Genomic DNA, 12,541 nt, shown 5'->3' with positions numbered 1-12,541 from the left:
TTGGGATCCCACTTTTTTGTAAGCGTTTTGAAAACAAATGATAAATGTATGCATTATCTTGTTATATATCACATTCTATATTGTGTTTTGGAAAAAGGTTGTCATAAATGTTACTTGATTCATTAAAAAAAATAATACAAAAGAAAACACATTTTTATGCATATGTAAAGTTATTCAGTTATAAACATTCATTCACTTTCTTCTTTCCTTCATGGATCTGAACTTTACTGCTGCCGGTATTTTTTTTCTATATTTTTATTCTAAAATTTTCAGAATGTGTTTGTTCTATTTTTGGCCAAAGTAAGACATAGAAAACAATCTGAAGTCGTCTTTATTTTTTTGTTTTAATGCCATGATTTTAATAGTTTGGCCCGTGTGTGCACAGATTTTCATCCATGCGGCCCCTGAGCTATAATGAGTCTGACACCCCTAACACAAGCAGTGTGACTTATCAAGAGTAAAACTGTTCTGCGGCCGCTGTTTTGCACCATTTGTAGTACGTTAAGAAAGGACGTGCAAACTGGGAGTTGTGCAGAAATAGCTCTGAGGAAGGAGGCGATTGTGCTACAGCTCTGTTTTTAGTTAGTTATTTTGACAAAAGAGGTTCTAATTTCAGTTTTTTTCCAGTTACATGTTTAACTTTTGATTAATCTGTGTTTGCGGTAAAGGTCAGCGTGACTCCAGCTGCGTCCTTAGATTATACCCTCACCACCATTCGTGGTGAGCCATACAGTTCCTGTCTGTGTGGCAACGAGCGCAAGACTGTCAGGTGGACTATGGCTCCCTCAACCTTAGGTGAGCATCTCTGACTATACAATCTGGAAGAGCTCAGCTGTCTTAAAAATGAAAGGGATTTGAAAGACGAGTGTGCCTGTTTTCATACTTAATGGTTTTTCCTCATCAGGAGTTGTCAATGTGACCGTGACCGCTGAGGCTGTGCCGTCCCGAGCCCTTTGTAACAATGAGATTGCGAACGTGCCAGAAAGAGGTCGTGTCGATGTCGTCACACGAACGCTCATTGTGAAGGTCAGTACGTTAAAAAAGGTTTTTCTCACAAAGCGTCAGATCATAAACTATTGGTAACCAAAAGTGCTTGCTATGTCCTTCCTTCTTAGGCTGAAGGCTCTGAGATGACAAAGACCTACAATTGGTTGCTGTGCCCCAAAGGTAACTTTAGGTTTATAACTGATGACGATCATCATTAATGCTATAAAATGATATATGAAGATCCTAAATTTTGGTCATAACCAAATAGGTCTTGGGTTAGTTTCTAAATGTTTGAGAGTGTCAAATGTTACAAGTTATTTTATTAGGTCAGGTCATCTAACAGGTATAAACTTGGGTTTCACTGTATCTAATCTGGGTCGAGTGAAAAATTTTTGGGTAATTGAGTTGCAGAATTTTAAGTAGTGTAGACTTAGTCTGTTCAATGAACTTAAACTAACTGATTTCGTTTTGCGATCTGAAGTTGATCTCTCAACTGAATTATCTATCTGTCTATACAACAGGAGAAACTCTGAAGGAGGAAGAAGAGATACAACTCCCCAGCAACGTGATTGAAGGATCAGCCCATGGCTCAGTATCTGTCCTAGGTAAATGAACACATTTGATATTCATGCAATTTGTTATTCTTATAGTCAGACCTGTGTGTTTATTTCCGTACCTGACAGTTTTGGCTACAACTGTTGCCTTCTTCCTCAGAGGTTGTCACGTGATGTTGCTGTGACGTGTCTGGTCAGCTGATTTAAACCGTTTTTGGTGCTGTCTTCCTGCTTGTAGTAGCAGGCTGACAGCGCCATCTGCAGTCCGACCTCTTCAGGACTGTGTCCCAGGTGTGGGAACGCCCCCTTGTCCTAGTTCACACAGGTCTGGCAATAAGAACAACAAATTGCATATATATTGCATTTTTTGAAGACCAAATGAACCTCTTTGGACATTTGTTGAATGACTGACTTTCAAATTTCTGTACATCTTTTTAAAATATTTATTTGACTTTGGTTTATTTTTGAATAGTACAGTAATTCAATCAGTACAACATTAAACGTGAACTTTGACTGGCATAAGCCTGCGCATGTGATGTACACGGAATGTTGATGACCAACTGAATTACCGTAGTTTGACCTCGCTAACATTCAATTTGAACACATTTACTGTAGGAACATTGAATTTACAATAGCCAATTTACTTTCATTCACTTTAGTGATCCATTTCCAACGTGTAAGTTTATAGGCCTAATTGTTAGGAGTGTTCCCATCAAAGATGTATGCTGCCAATTTTTTAGCCAAATAACATCCAAAATACACAACAACAAAACAAATCCATCAACTTGTCTTTTAAATCCTTGCCCTCAAAATATTTCTGTGTCTAGAAATATTTATTATTATTATTTAGATTTTATAAAAATACAAATATCTGTGTAATCACTCTAGTATTGATCATATACTGATACTACCCTTGGTATCGACATTACCAATATATGAATCGATCTGCCCTCCCCTTACATGTACACCTGGCAATCACACAGCAACAGAGGAACATTATATTATCCTCTCCTTAGACTCTTATTAATCTACTTGTTAATTTCCCTTTAATAGTTCCTTACTTTCTGCTGTAACGTGGTTCCATCTACATTTCTTAAAGTTTAACTGGCACCTTTTTTTTGTATTGTTTCATGCTAGTCAAGTAGCTACTTCAGCGATTAGCATGGGCTCTTTCACTCTGTGTGTAACATGCTTAGCTTTGTCCTCCTGTCCTCCAGTGATAATGTAACTTTTAAAGAATGTAGTGTATATTGTTTATTTCACACAGTTAGCTGCTAGCATGTCAGTCCGGGGACCAAAAATAAAGTATCAGTCAGGGGAGATCTGTGTTTTTGATCGGCATTGAAAGGCATCCTTTTTCACGGAACTCGGCCGATACTCGGTGACCAATCGATCAGCACATCCCCACTTATTATAATAAGCTGTTCAACATTTGAGTCTTGACATAAAAGCAAGTTAATATCTGTATGCAGGTGACATTTTGGGCCGGGCCTTGAAGAATCTCGAAGGACTGTTGAGGATGCCGCATGGATGCGGCGAGCAAAACATGGCGCTCTTAGCTCCTAATGTTTACATCCTCCAGTATCTTCAACAGACACAGCAGCTGACACCAGCCATCAAAGAAAAGACTCTCAAGTTCCTGACTAGTGGTGAGTCACTGTGAACAACCTCCTTTATCAACCTTTTTTTACACCTATGGTTCTGTGCTGACATTATTTCTCAAGTTCACAAATCATCTTTCAAAATTAGAAAAATACATGTATTTTTAGCTTGTAAAAATAATTTTGAACTAATTTGCCTCATTTTACTTTTTCAACACTGTACTAGTTTAAAAAAAAAAAAAATCCACTTCATGTTAAAATTGTTCAAAGTGAGACACATGGGTAATAGACCTGATGACTTCCTCAGACTGCATGTGTAATATTGTTTTCTGGCAAATAGACAGAAGCATAATTATTATTGATGATTTTCCATGTTATGATTATTAATTTCAGAATGTTGTTGATTCTGTAAAATTGATTGTCAAGGTAAAAAAAAGGAAAAATACAATTAAAACATAAATTCAGGAGGCAGGTTAGTGATAATAAACTACAAAATAATAAAAATACCATTAAAGTAACGTTAGGCATCTTAAACAGTACATGTATTATTAAGAAAAGTGAAGTGAATTACATTTATATAGCACTTTTCTCTAGAGACTCAAAGCACTTTACATAGTGAAACCCATTATCTACATTTAAACCAGTGTGGGTGGCACTGGAAGCAGGTGGGTGAAGTGTCTTGCCCAAGGACACAACGGCAGTGACTAAGGTGGCGGAAGTGGAGATTGAACCTGGAACATCCAAGTTGCTGGCACAGCCGCTTTACCAACCGAGACACGGTACAAGGAGTAGTGTTAATAAGAACCCAGAATACCTTCAACACTTTAAAGACAGAAAGGACAATAAAAAGGAAATAGTTATGGATTTTAACAACAATTTTGGGCATATAGGACCAATCCTGGAAGAAAACATTCCCAAGCCTTGAATATTTTATAATCTGCGGGAAAACACAGACAGGAATTTCAATTAAATGTTCTGAACTCACTTGTGAAAAGAATAAATAATCGACAATTTAAACAAAAATAGATCTAAAACATTCACTGATTGTAACAGAATCGATATGAAAATGATAAAAATGGTCATCAAGGAAATATCACAACCACTAATATATCTAAGTAATTTATCATTTCATAGCAGATCAATTAACAAATTACAGGCAAGTTTCATTCTTACCACAATTCTCTAAAAACATTGAAAAATTCAGACTATTGAAAAAAAGGGGTTACAAAATAATATTTAAATAACGCTTAAGCATACATTTTTTCTGACATGGATCAAATTCTTACCTCGACTGGTAATTTGACAACTTTAAAAACATCTGCTTTTTAAATGGAATACCCAAGTCATTAACTTTAATTGTATGCTTCATTAATATTTCACTTATCACACATTATCTCATGAAATATTTTTCCAGATAATTCAGTTAATAAGAGTTGTATACTGTAGACATTCTTCTGTTTTTGTGCATATTGATCTCAACTGTGCTGTCAAACGTGAAATTGGGGCCAATAAAGCATGTTGTATATGAATTATTGTTGAACAGGTTACCAGAGGGAACTTAACTACAAGCATGAAAGTGGAGGATACAGCACTTTTGGAACAGGAGAGGAGAACACTTGGTAAGAAAATAAATACAAATGTGCAGTATATGTGTTCTTTTTGTTAAAATTGCATGGTTACATGGCACATTTGAATAGTACACACTTATACCAACTTGCATGTCTTAATGCTGTGTAACTAAGCAATAGTTAAGTAGTAATTTTAAACTGTTCCTCTCTAACAAAGTTTACAATACTAAAGCACATGTCGACATAAACAGACTCATTAGAAATCAAAGAAATGACACGTTTTGCAAACGCTCGACATACGTATCGAGTGTCCTGAAATGAAAAAAATTGCAGTCTAAAACACAACATTTGTCAATATAAAGTAGTGAAGTTCCAAAAAATTATAGTTGCATATTACTTACAGATACAAAGTCTCCAAAGCAGAAGTGTAGTAGAAAGTGTTCAGTAACAAAAGTGTCTGCATCATGAGGTTAAATAGGCTGTCTGTTCACAGTTCCATTTTTAAAACCAAAAATTACAACAAGACCACCACTGGCCAGCTTATGTTACCATTAGTAGTTTAACAGCGCATTTACTTTTTAAAAGTGTCTGTATTTTTCATAATTACTCAATATATTGAATAAAAATTGCTCTTGGGCCTGAAGAATTTGTTTGGCATTCAGGCTTGACATTCATTGCTGTCTCGCCAGATGTAAACGTAGTCTCAGAGAAGCAACTAACAATTTGCATTCATATTGTTATGATATAATATACCTCCAATGAAAGTTAATGTTAGCTATCCAAATCCTTAACATTAGATAACAACACGCAAAGCTTTTTTTTATGAACGTGCATGTTACGTACGGGTGTTGATATGTGTAGCGGCCTCAGCGTTGTGTTCTTCCCATGGTTCCACCGCTCCGTGCGGGCCGTCACAGTGTGAGGAGATGTGTGCTAGCCACTTGGCTAAAAGCCCGAGCTGCTAAACCAGCGGCTAGCACACTATTTGACGCTGTCAGGGAGTGAGGTTTACCAATGTACATCTGGTGCAGCCACTCTGGCTGGCCCCCGTTACATACGTGCTGAAAGCCGTAACAGGGTGATATTTAAACACACTGGAAAGTTAGTGCCCTCGAGGAGGCGAGGTGTCAAACTTGTTTTCATTGAGGGCCACATCGCATTAATGGCTGCCCTCATAGGGCCAACTGTTTTAGTGAATATATATGAATATAAATGTATAAGGATTCCCCTTATCATATTGTTACACAATTGCCTATGCGTTTGATTATATATATTTTTAAGGTAAAAACATTTGCAGATTCAGCAGTAAAAAAAACTTACCGCTCTGTCACCAGAAAACTCAAAACCAGAGAAGTTGGCATGTTGTGTAATTCGTAATTAAAAACAGAATACAATGATTTGCATTTTCTTTTCAACTTATATTCGAACTGAGAAACGTAATTATTTTTTGCAAATAATCATTAACTTAGAATTTAATGGCAGCAACATGTTGCAAAAAAGTTGGCACAAAGGCATTTTTACCACTGTGTTACATGGCCTTTCCTTTTAACAACACTTGGTAAACGTTTGGGAACTGAAGAGACCAATTTTTGAAGTTTTTCAGGTGGAATTCTTTCCCAGTCTTGCTTGATGTACAGCTTAAGTTGTTCAACAGTCCCTTGTCGTATTTTACGCTTCATAATGTGCCACACATTTTCAGTCGGAGGCAAGTCTGGTACTGCGGGTAAGATTGCTTTTTTAAACAACATCACTGATTATTGCTCACTGCAGATGTTATGAGGGCCAACAAACATAATACAACATAATTTACTGTACAAGGTCTGCTGTCATCAGGATGCCAACTGCTAGTATGTATATATATTCACATTTAGATTAAGAATAACTCATAATCCTGGGGGGGTGGAACTAAACTGCTGGCTGTCCTCAGCTTCTCCTGTGCCTTGTCCTCTGCCGGGCGTGTCTGTCTATGGCCTGCTGCTGGCCCTGCCGGGCGGCACATTGTACCCGGATCTGGAGTTTCTGTAGCTGGCCGGCCTGGCTGCGTAGGGCCGGTGGTTCCTTGTTCCCTAGGCACTGCACCTGCTGTTTTGTGTTGGGCTCTCTGGGTGGCTGGGGCCATACTTTGGCTCCCGCACACCCTGGGAGACAAACATATTGTACATACAAATGCACATACATACTCACATACACAATTATTCATACATATATATACACACATATTGCCGTGCTCCCCATATCTGGGTCTAAATTGACTGTCAAAGTGTACCAAGTTGTTGGAATACATCCTCAGCCTTCTTCTATCCAGGTGAGAGGCATGATTTATGACATACAATAAACTTCCAGGGAGTAGCGAAGTGAGGAAACAGCTGACCAGTCAAAGATGTAAACATTACACACAAGCGCCGCTATAAATAGTTTGTCTGTGTTAGCACTTATAATAACAATATCACTAATATTGTGATATTGCCTGCTCAGTGGCCTTGTGGTTACAGTGTCCGCCCTGAGATCAGTAGGTTGTTAGTTCAAACCGAGTCATACCAAAGACTATAAAAATGGGACCCATTACCTCCCTGGCACTCAGCATTTAGGGTTAGAATTGGGGGTTAAATCACCAAAACGATTCCTGAGCAGGGCCACCATTGCTGCTCACTGCTCCCTGGAACAAGGGGATGGGTCAAATGCAGAGGTTAATTTCACCACACCTAGTGTGTGTGTGACTATCAGTGGTACTTTAACTTTAATACTTGGTTATTATTGAGGCCACGAAATGGAAATAGAGTTTTGTTGGCGCTTTTTGGATTTCATGGGGGTAATAGAGGACCTTCTGGCTTTCATTTAAGTTTATTTACGAGTTATTACGATATGTTGTCATGTCTTTAAAGTGCAAATCTCCTTCCCCGCCAATATCGATATTGTGTCAAAAGTGTGACAGTTAACTGTATGTTTTCACTCATATTTGTCTCAGGTTGACTGCTTTCGTGATGAGAGTCTTTGCCAAAGCAACATCGTTTATTTACATTGACCCTGCTACTGTGGAAGATTCCGAGGAATGGCTGAAAGACAAACAAAAAGACAATGGTTGTTTCCAACAGTCAGGGAAACTTTTTCATAACAGAATGAAGGTAATGTGGTGTCATTCTGTGTGACGTCGGGAGGTTGGCTGTGACACGAGAACTAAAAGTGATGTTTCCCCTACAGGGCGGTGTTTCGGATGAAGTGACCCTCAGTGCTTACATCACAGCTGCCTTTTTGGAGAAGGGTATGCCTGTAGATGTAAGTAGACTCCTGCTTAAACACATCATTCTTACACCATTCACATCAGCACTCTACATTTCATGCCAAAATGATTGAACCTGTAAAAAGCCATTTGTGATTAAAGTCAAATGATGGGCGATATATATCACAGACCAAGTGGAACACACGGAACACTTGTATTACATTTATTGAATTCAAAGATGTGTGATGTTACAAATGTTACATTGTTTAAGATAAATGTATTCCTTATTAGAAATAACTCAACTTGTCACCTTTTTATGCTTAGTACCATAAAAGTATTTAAAAAAATAAATATTATTTAGATTTTTAATAATAATAATAATAATAATGGATACGATTTTTATAGCGCTTTTCTAGACACTCAAAGCGCTTCACAGAGAAGTGAGAACCCATCATTTATTCACACCTGGTGGTGGTAAGCTACTTTCATAGCCACAGCTGCCATGGGGTAGACTGACGGAAGCTTGGCTGCCAGTTTGCGCCTACGGCCCCTCCGACCACCACTTATCATTCATCATTCATTCACCAGTGTGAGCGGCACTGGGGGCAAGGGTGAAGTGTCCTGCCCAAGGACACAACGGCAGCGATTTGGATGTCAAGATGCATGCGGGGAGCAAACCTGTAACCCTCAGGTTTCTGGCATGGGTGCTCTACCCACTACGCCATGCCATTTTGGTACAGAACCTCAGGTCTGGTACAGAGGCGTACCAAATTCCCACGTGGTGCACACTAATCAGTAAACGGCAGGAAGTTGTGTCATGCGTCCGCCAAATGTGATGTAAATACCACGGGAGCGAAGATCCAGCCATTCAGGGCACTTCCACTAGATGTGTGCATTACAGCCATAAAAAGACGAGACAAGGAAGTGGGCATGACTAGCGAAAGTGCAATATTTTCAATATCACATTTGTCGACATATGTTGTAGTATTATTAACGTGATCATTATCGCTAAGCAACGTGAAACGACAACCACAACATAACTACTGTCTAGTTACACAGCATTAAAACATTCACACAGTGACTTCTGGTTCAGTGAACATGAAAAGGAATCTTCAAAATAAAAGCACTGGCAGTAGTCACCTGAATTTTAATGCAGCGACCAACATGCACCTTTTTAATTTTGGGGGTTTGTTAGCCACTGAAAGACAAACAGATTTACTTGTGTACAAAAGCTTTATTGTCTTTGTAGTCAAGATGTTACCTTTGGGCATGGTTGCGGTTTATAGCGTGATGACAGAATGCAGAGAAGGCAGGCAGTGTGGAAGCAGAAGGTCCCTTTACTATGTGCCAAGCAGAGTATCAGAAACAAAGAGCAAGAAAGGCAACACTGGCAGACAAACCCTACTAAATGGTAATTGGGGACAGGCAGGCTTCTTATTTGTAAACCATGACCAGGGGAAGATAAAATGTTTCTGATGCAGTAGTGAAGTCACAGAAAGACAGACCAAACAGGAAGAGGAACCAAAATAAGAGCACTCGACAGGAAAACGCATACAGTACAGAAAAAATAACACGAAAGTCTAAAACAGTCATGATGGATCATGACACAATGAAATTATCACAGCAGACGGGAATATGAAATGAAAAATAAGGAATCCTAACAAAAATATGTATTAAGAAATATAAAGAAAAATATGGCAACAAAACAGCCGGCAGTTAGAATTTTTTTTATGGTCGATTGTCCTTATGTCTCTGGGGAAAGTATTGCAAGCAATGACTAGTTTTAATTTCGGTTGTCAGTCAGTTCGAGAGGTGTCAACATAAACATGTTGCGCTGTATCTTAAAGAGACATTGGTGCATGTTTACACATTGTTTCTTCATTGTTATTATTAACATGATCAATTTGTTTTTTGTAGGATCCCGTGGTGACCAAGAGTCTGTCTTGCCTCAAGGAGGCCATCAATGGCCTGGACAACACTTACACGACAGCTCTGATGGCCTACGTCTTTACCTTGGCTAATGATCAGGAGACCCGTGCTCAGCTTCTGGAGCACTTAGACCAAAATAAGATACAAGAAGGTGAGTCATCTTCATCTTTAGTCCGTCTGTCAAGAAGTCAAGCTTTAATTGTATTTACCTGTTTTCAACTTGTCACATCAAATGTATTATGAAATTAACAGTTTACCAAGGTAAATAGCAGTCGTATATCTCTGTCATCATATGTCACCATTGTATCAATCATCAGGTGTATGCACAACACTATGGAGTATATTATATCTCAGTAACCAAAGCTAAGGGAGAAAAACTGAAAGCATATTTAAATCAGCAGCTACTGTAAATGATATGTATATCCAGGACAGAGATGTACATATGTACCTAATACATACATATGTAAATATGTACATAATCACACTATTTGCAGACGTTATATTGGGCGCACAGGGGTTAGTGCATGTGTCTCAAAATACGAAGGTCCTGAGTAGTCCTGAGTTCAATCCCGGGCTCAAGATCTTTCTGTGTGGAGTTTGCATGTTCTCCCCGTGACTGCGTGGGTTCCCTCCGGATACTCCAGCTTCCTCCCACCTCCAAAGACATGCACCTGGGGATAGGTTGATTGGCAACACTAAATTGGCCCTAGTGTGTGAATGTGAGTGTGAATGTTGTCTGTCTATCTGTGTTGGCCCTGCGATGAGGTGGCGACTTGTCCAAAGTGTACCCCGCCTTCCGCCCATGTGCAGCTGAGATAGGCTCCAGCACCCCCCGCAACCCCGAAAGGGAAAAGCGGTAGAAAATGGATGGATGGATGGATATTGAAATATCACAACTGCAGAATAACGCGACTTATTGACGCACCCATAAGCCCTTAAAAATGCCTAGTTTTTATCCTAAAACCCTATATTAAGCCTCTCACTGTTATTAAATGTGTTTTACATAGTTGTACACCTCAAGAAACAATTATAGGCATATACAGTTACACAACATTGTGTTTTGTTTCTCTCACGCTTTTCCCCCTTGTAGACAGAAAGTGCCAACCAACCACCATGTATGTGTACCTGATACCATTTAAAAAATAATTCAAAGCAGTAAAACAAATACGATAACAAACTTTTATAATGTTTTACATCCCTTTGGGAGAGTGCACCTTCAGTTTTGTTGTACATGTAATGACAATTACGTTCTATTGTATTATTTTCTATTCAAATGCTACTATGCTGAGTTCTTGCTTAAGCTAATGCATGTCAGGGATGCATGTGTGTATGTATGAATGTCAAAATGATAATGTGGTGTCTTTGCTCTGGTGAATTGCAGAAATGAAACGATGAAAACAATGATGTACTTTAATGTGTTTTTTAGGTGGTCTCATTTACTGGTCTCAAACATCATCAGAGACCTCAGCCTCTCTGTCTGTGGAGATCAGCTCCTACGTGCTGCTGGCCAAACTTCATGAAAATCTTTCCGTTGAAGACCTGGGTTACGCCTCAGCAATCGTCAGATGGCTGACAAAGCAGCAGAACCCATATGGAGGTTTTGCTTCTACCCAGGTACACATATAAACAACATAGTGCAGACAATTAATCTCACAGTACATATGCTGGGACATAAAGGGTCAGACAAGTCCAGTCAAGTGTTGAGGTTAAACATTATATATGCATTCAATTTGAGATGATAGTATAATGTGTCCCTGAAGTAAATTGTGAAGTGAATTATATTTATATAGCGCTTTTTCTCTTGTGACTCAAAGCGCTTTACATAGTGAAACCCATTATCTACATCTTTAAGCTACATTTAAACCAGTGTGGGTAGCACTGGGAGCAGGTGGGTAGAGTGTCTTGCCCAAGGGCACAACAGCAGTGACTCGGTTGGCGGGAGCGGGAATCGTATCTATATATATATATATATATATATATATACTGTGTATATATATATATATATATATATATATATATATATATATATATATATATATATATATATATATATATATATATATATATATATACACACAGTATATATATATATATATATATATATATATATATATGCATGTATGTATGTGTACCGTATATGTATATGTATGTATGTAGATATGTATGTGTGTGTGTGTGTGTGTGAGTGTGTGTGTGTGTGTGTGTGTGTGTGTGTGTGTGTGTGTGTGTGTGTGTGTGTGTGAATGTGTATATATGCATATATTTACAATGTTATTTATAAAAAATTGTGCTTTTTGATTTTACACATTTTTTTTATTTAAATTGAAAATTAATTAAATTAAATTACAAATGTAGGCCCAAACATAATATGAATATACAGTATGTATAGTTGATTGTATTTTATATTTATATTGTGTATTAAAACATGGGCACTGTATGTTTGTGTTGCAGGACACAGTGGTCGCCCTCCAGGCTCTCTCTCTTTACTCCACTCTGGTGTTCAGTCCAGGTGGTTCAAGCAAAGTGACAGTGACGTCTCCCAGCGGTCAGATGACATTTGATATCAACCAGAATAACAAACTGCTCTACCAGGAGCAGCTGCTGAAGGAGGTCACAGGAAAGTACAAAGTGATGGTGAAGGGATCTGCGTGCGTTGCCGTGCAGGTCAGTCAACACGTGAACTTT

At 38.4% G+C, this 12,541-nt stretch overlaps 1 protein-coding gene across 1 annotated transcript in view; it reads left to right on the top strand.

Moving 5' to 3' along the window:
- The window catches only part of LOC133663867 (alpha-2-macroglobulin-like), a 34,690-nt gene that overhangs the window by 14,243 nt on the left and 7,906 nt on the right, over nt 1-12,541 (top strand). Inside the window, exons 20-30 of the mRNA XM_062068580.1 lie at nt 669-795; nt 905-1,026; nt 1,116-1,167; nt 1,509-1,592; nt 3,014-3,190; nt 4,686-4,761; nt 7,676-7,832; nt 7,909-7,983; nt 9,845-10,007; nt 11,283-11,470; nt 12,308-12,520. Of these exons, the coding sequence (XP_061924564.1) occupies nt 669-795; nt 905-1,026; nt 1,116-1,167; nt 1,509-1,592; nt 3,014-3,190; nt 4,686-4,761; nt 7,676-7,832; nt 7,909-7,983; nt 9,845-10,007; nt 11,283-11,470; nt 12,308-12,520 (1,434 nt within the window). The remainder of the gene's footprint in view (nt 1-668; nt 796-904; nt 1,027-1,115; nt 1,168-1,508; nt 1,593-3,013; nt 3,191-4,685; nt 4,762-7,675; nt 7,833-7,908; nt 7,984-9,844; nt 10,008-11,282; nt 11,471-12,307; nt 12,521-12,541) is intronic.

Source organism: Entelurus aequoreus, linkage group LG13 (assembly GCF_033978785.1).
Source record: "Entelurus aequoreus isolate RoL-2023_Sb linkage group LG13, RoL_Eaeq_v1.1, whole genome shotgun sequence".
Taxonomy (NCBI): Eukaryota; Metazoa; Chordata; class Actinopteri; order Syngnathiformes; family Syngnathidae; genus Entelurus; species Entelurus aequoreus.
The sequence above is the reverse complement of the archived record's forward strand: the minus strand, read 5'-3'. Positions and strand labels throughout refer to the sequence as shown.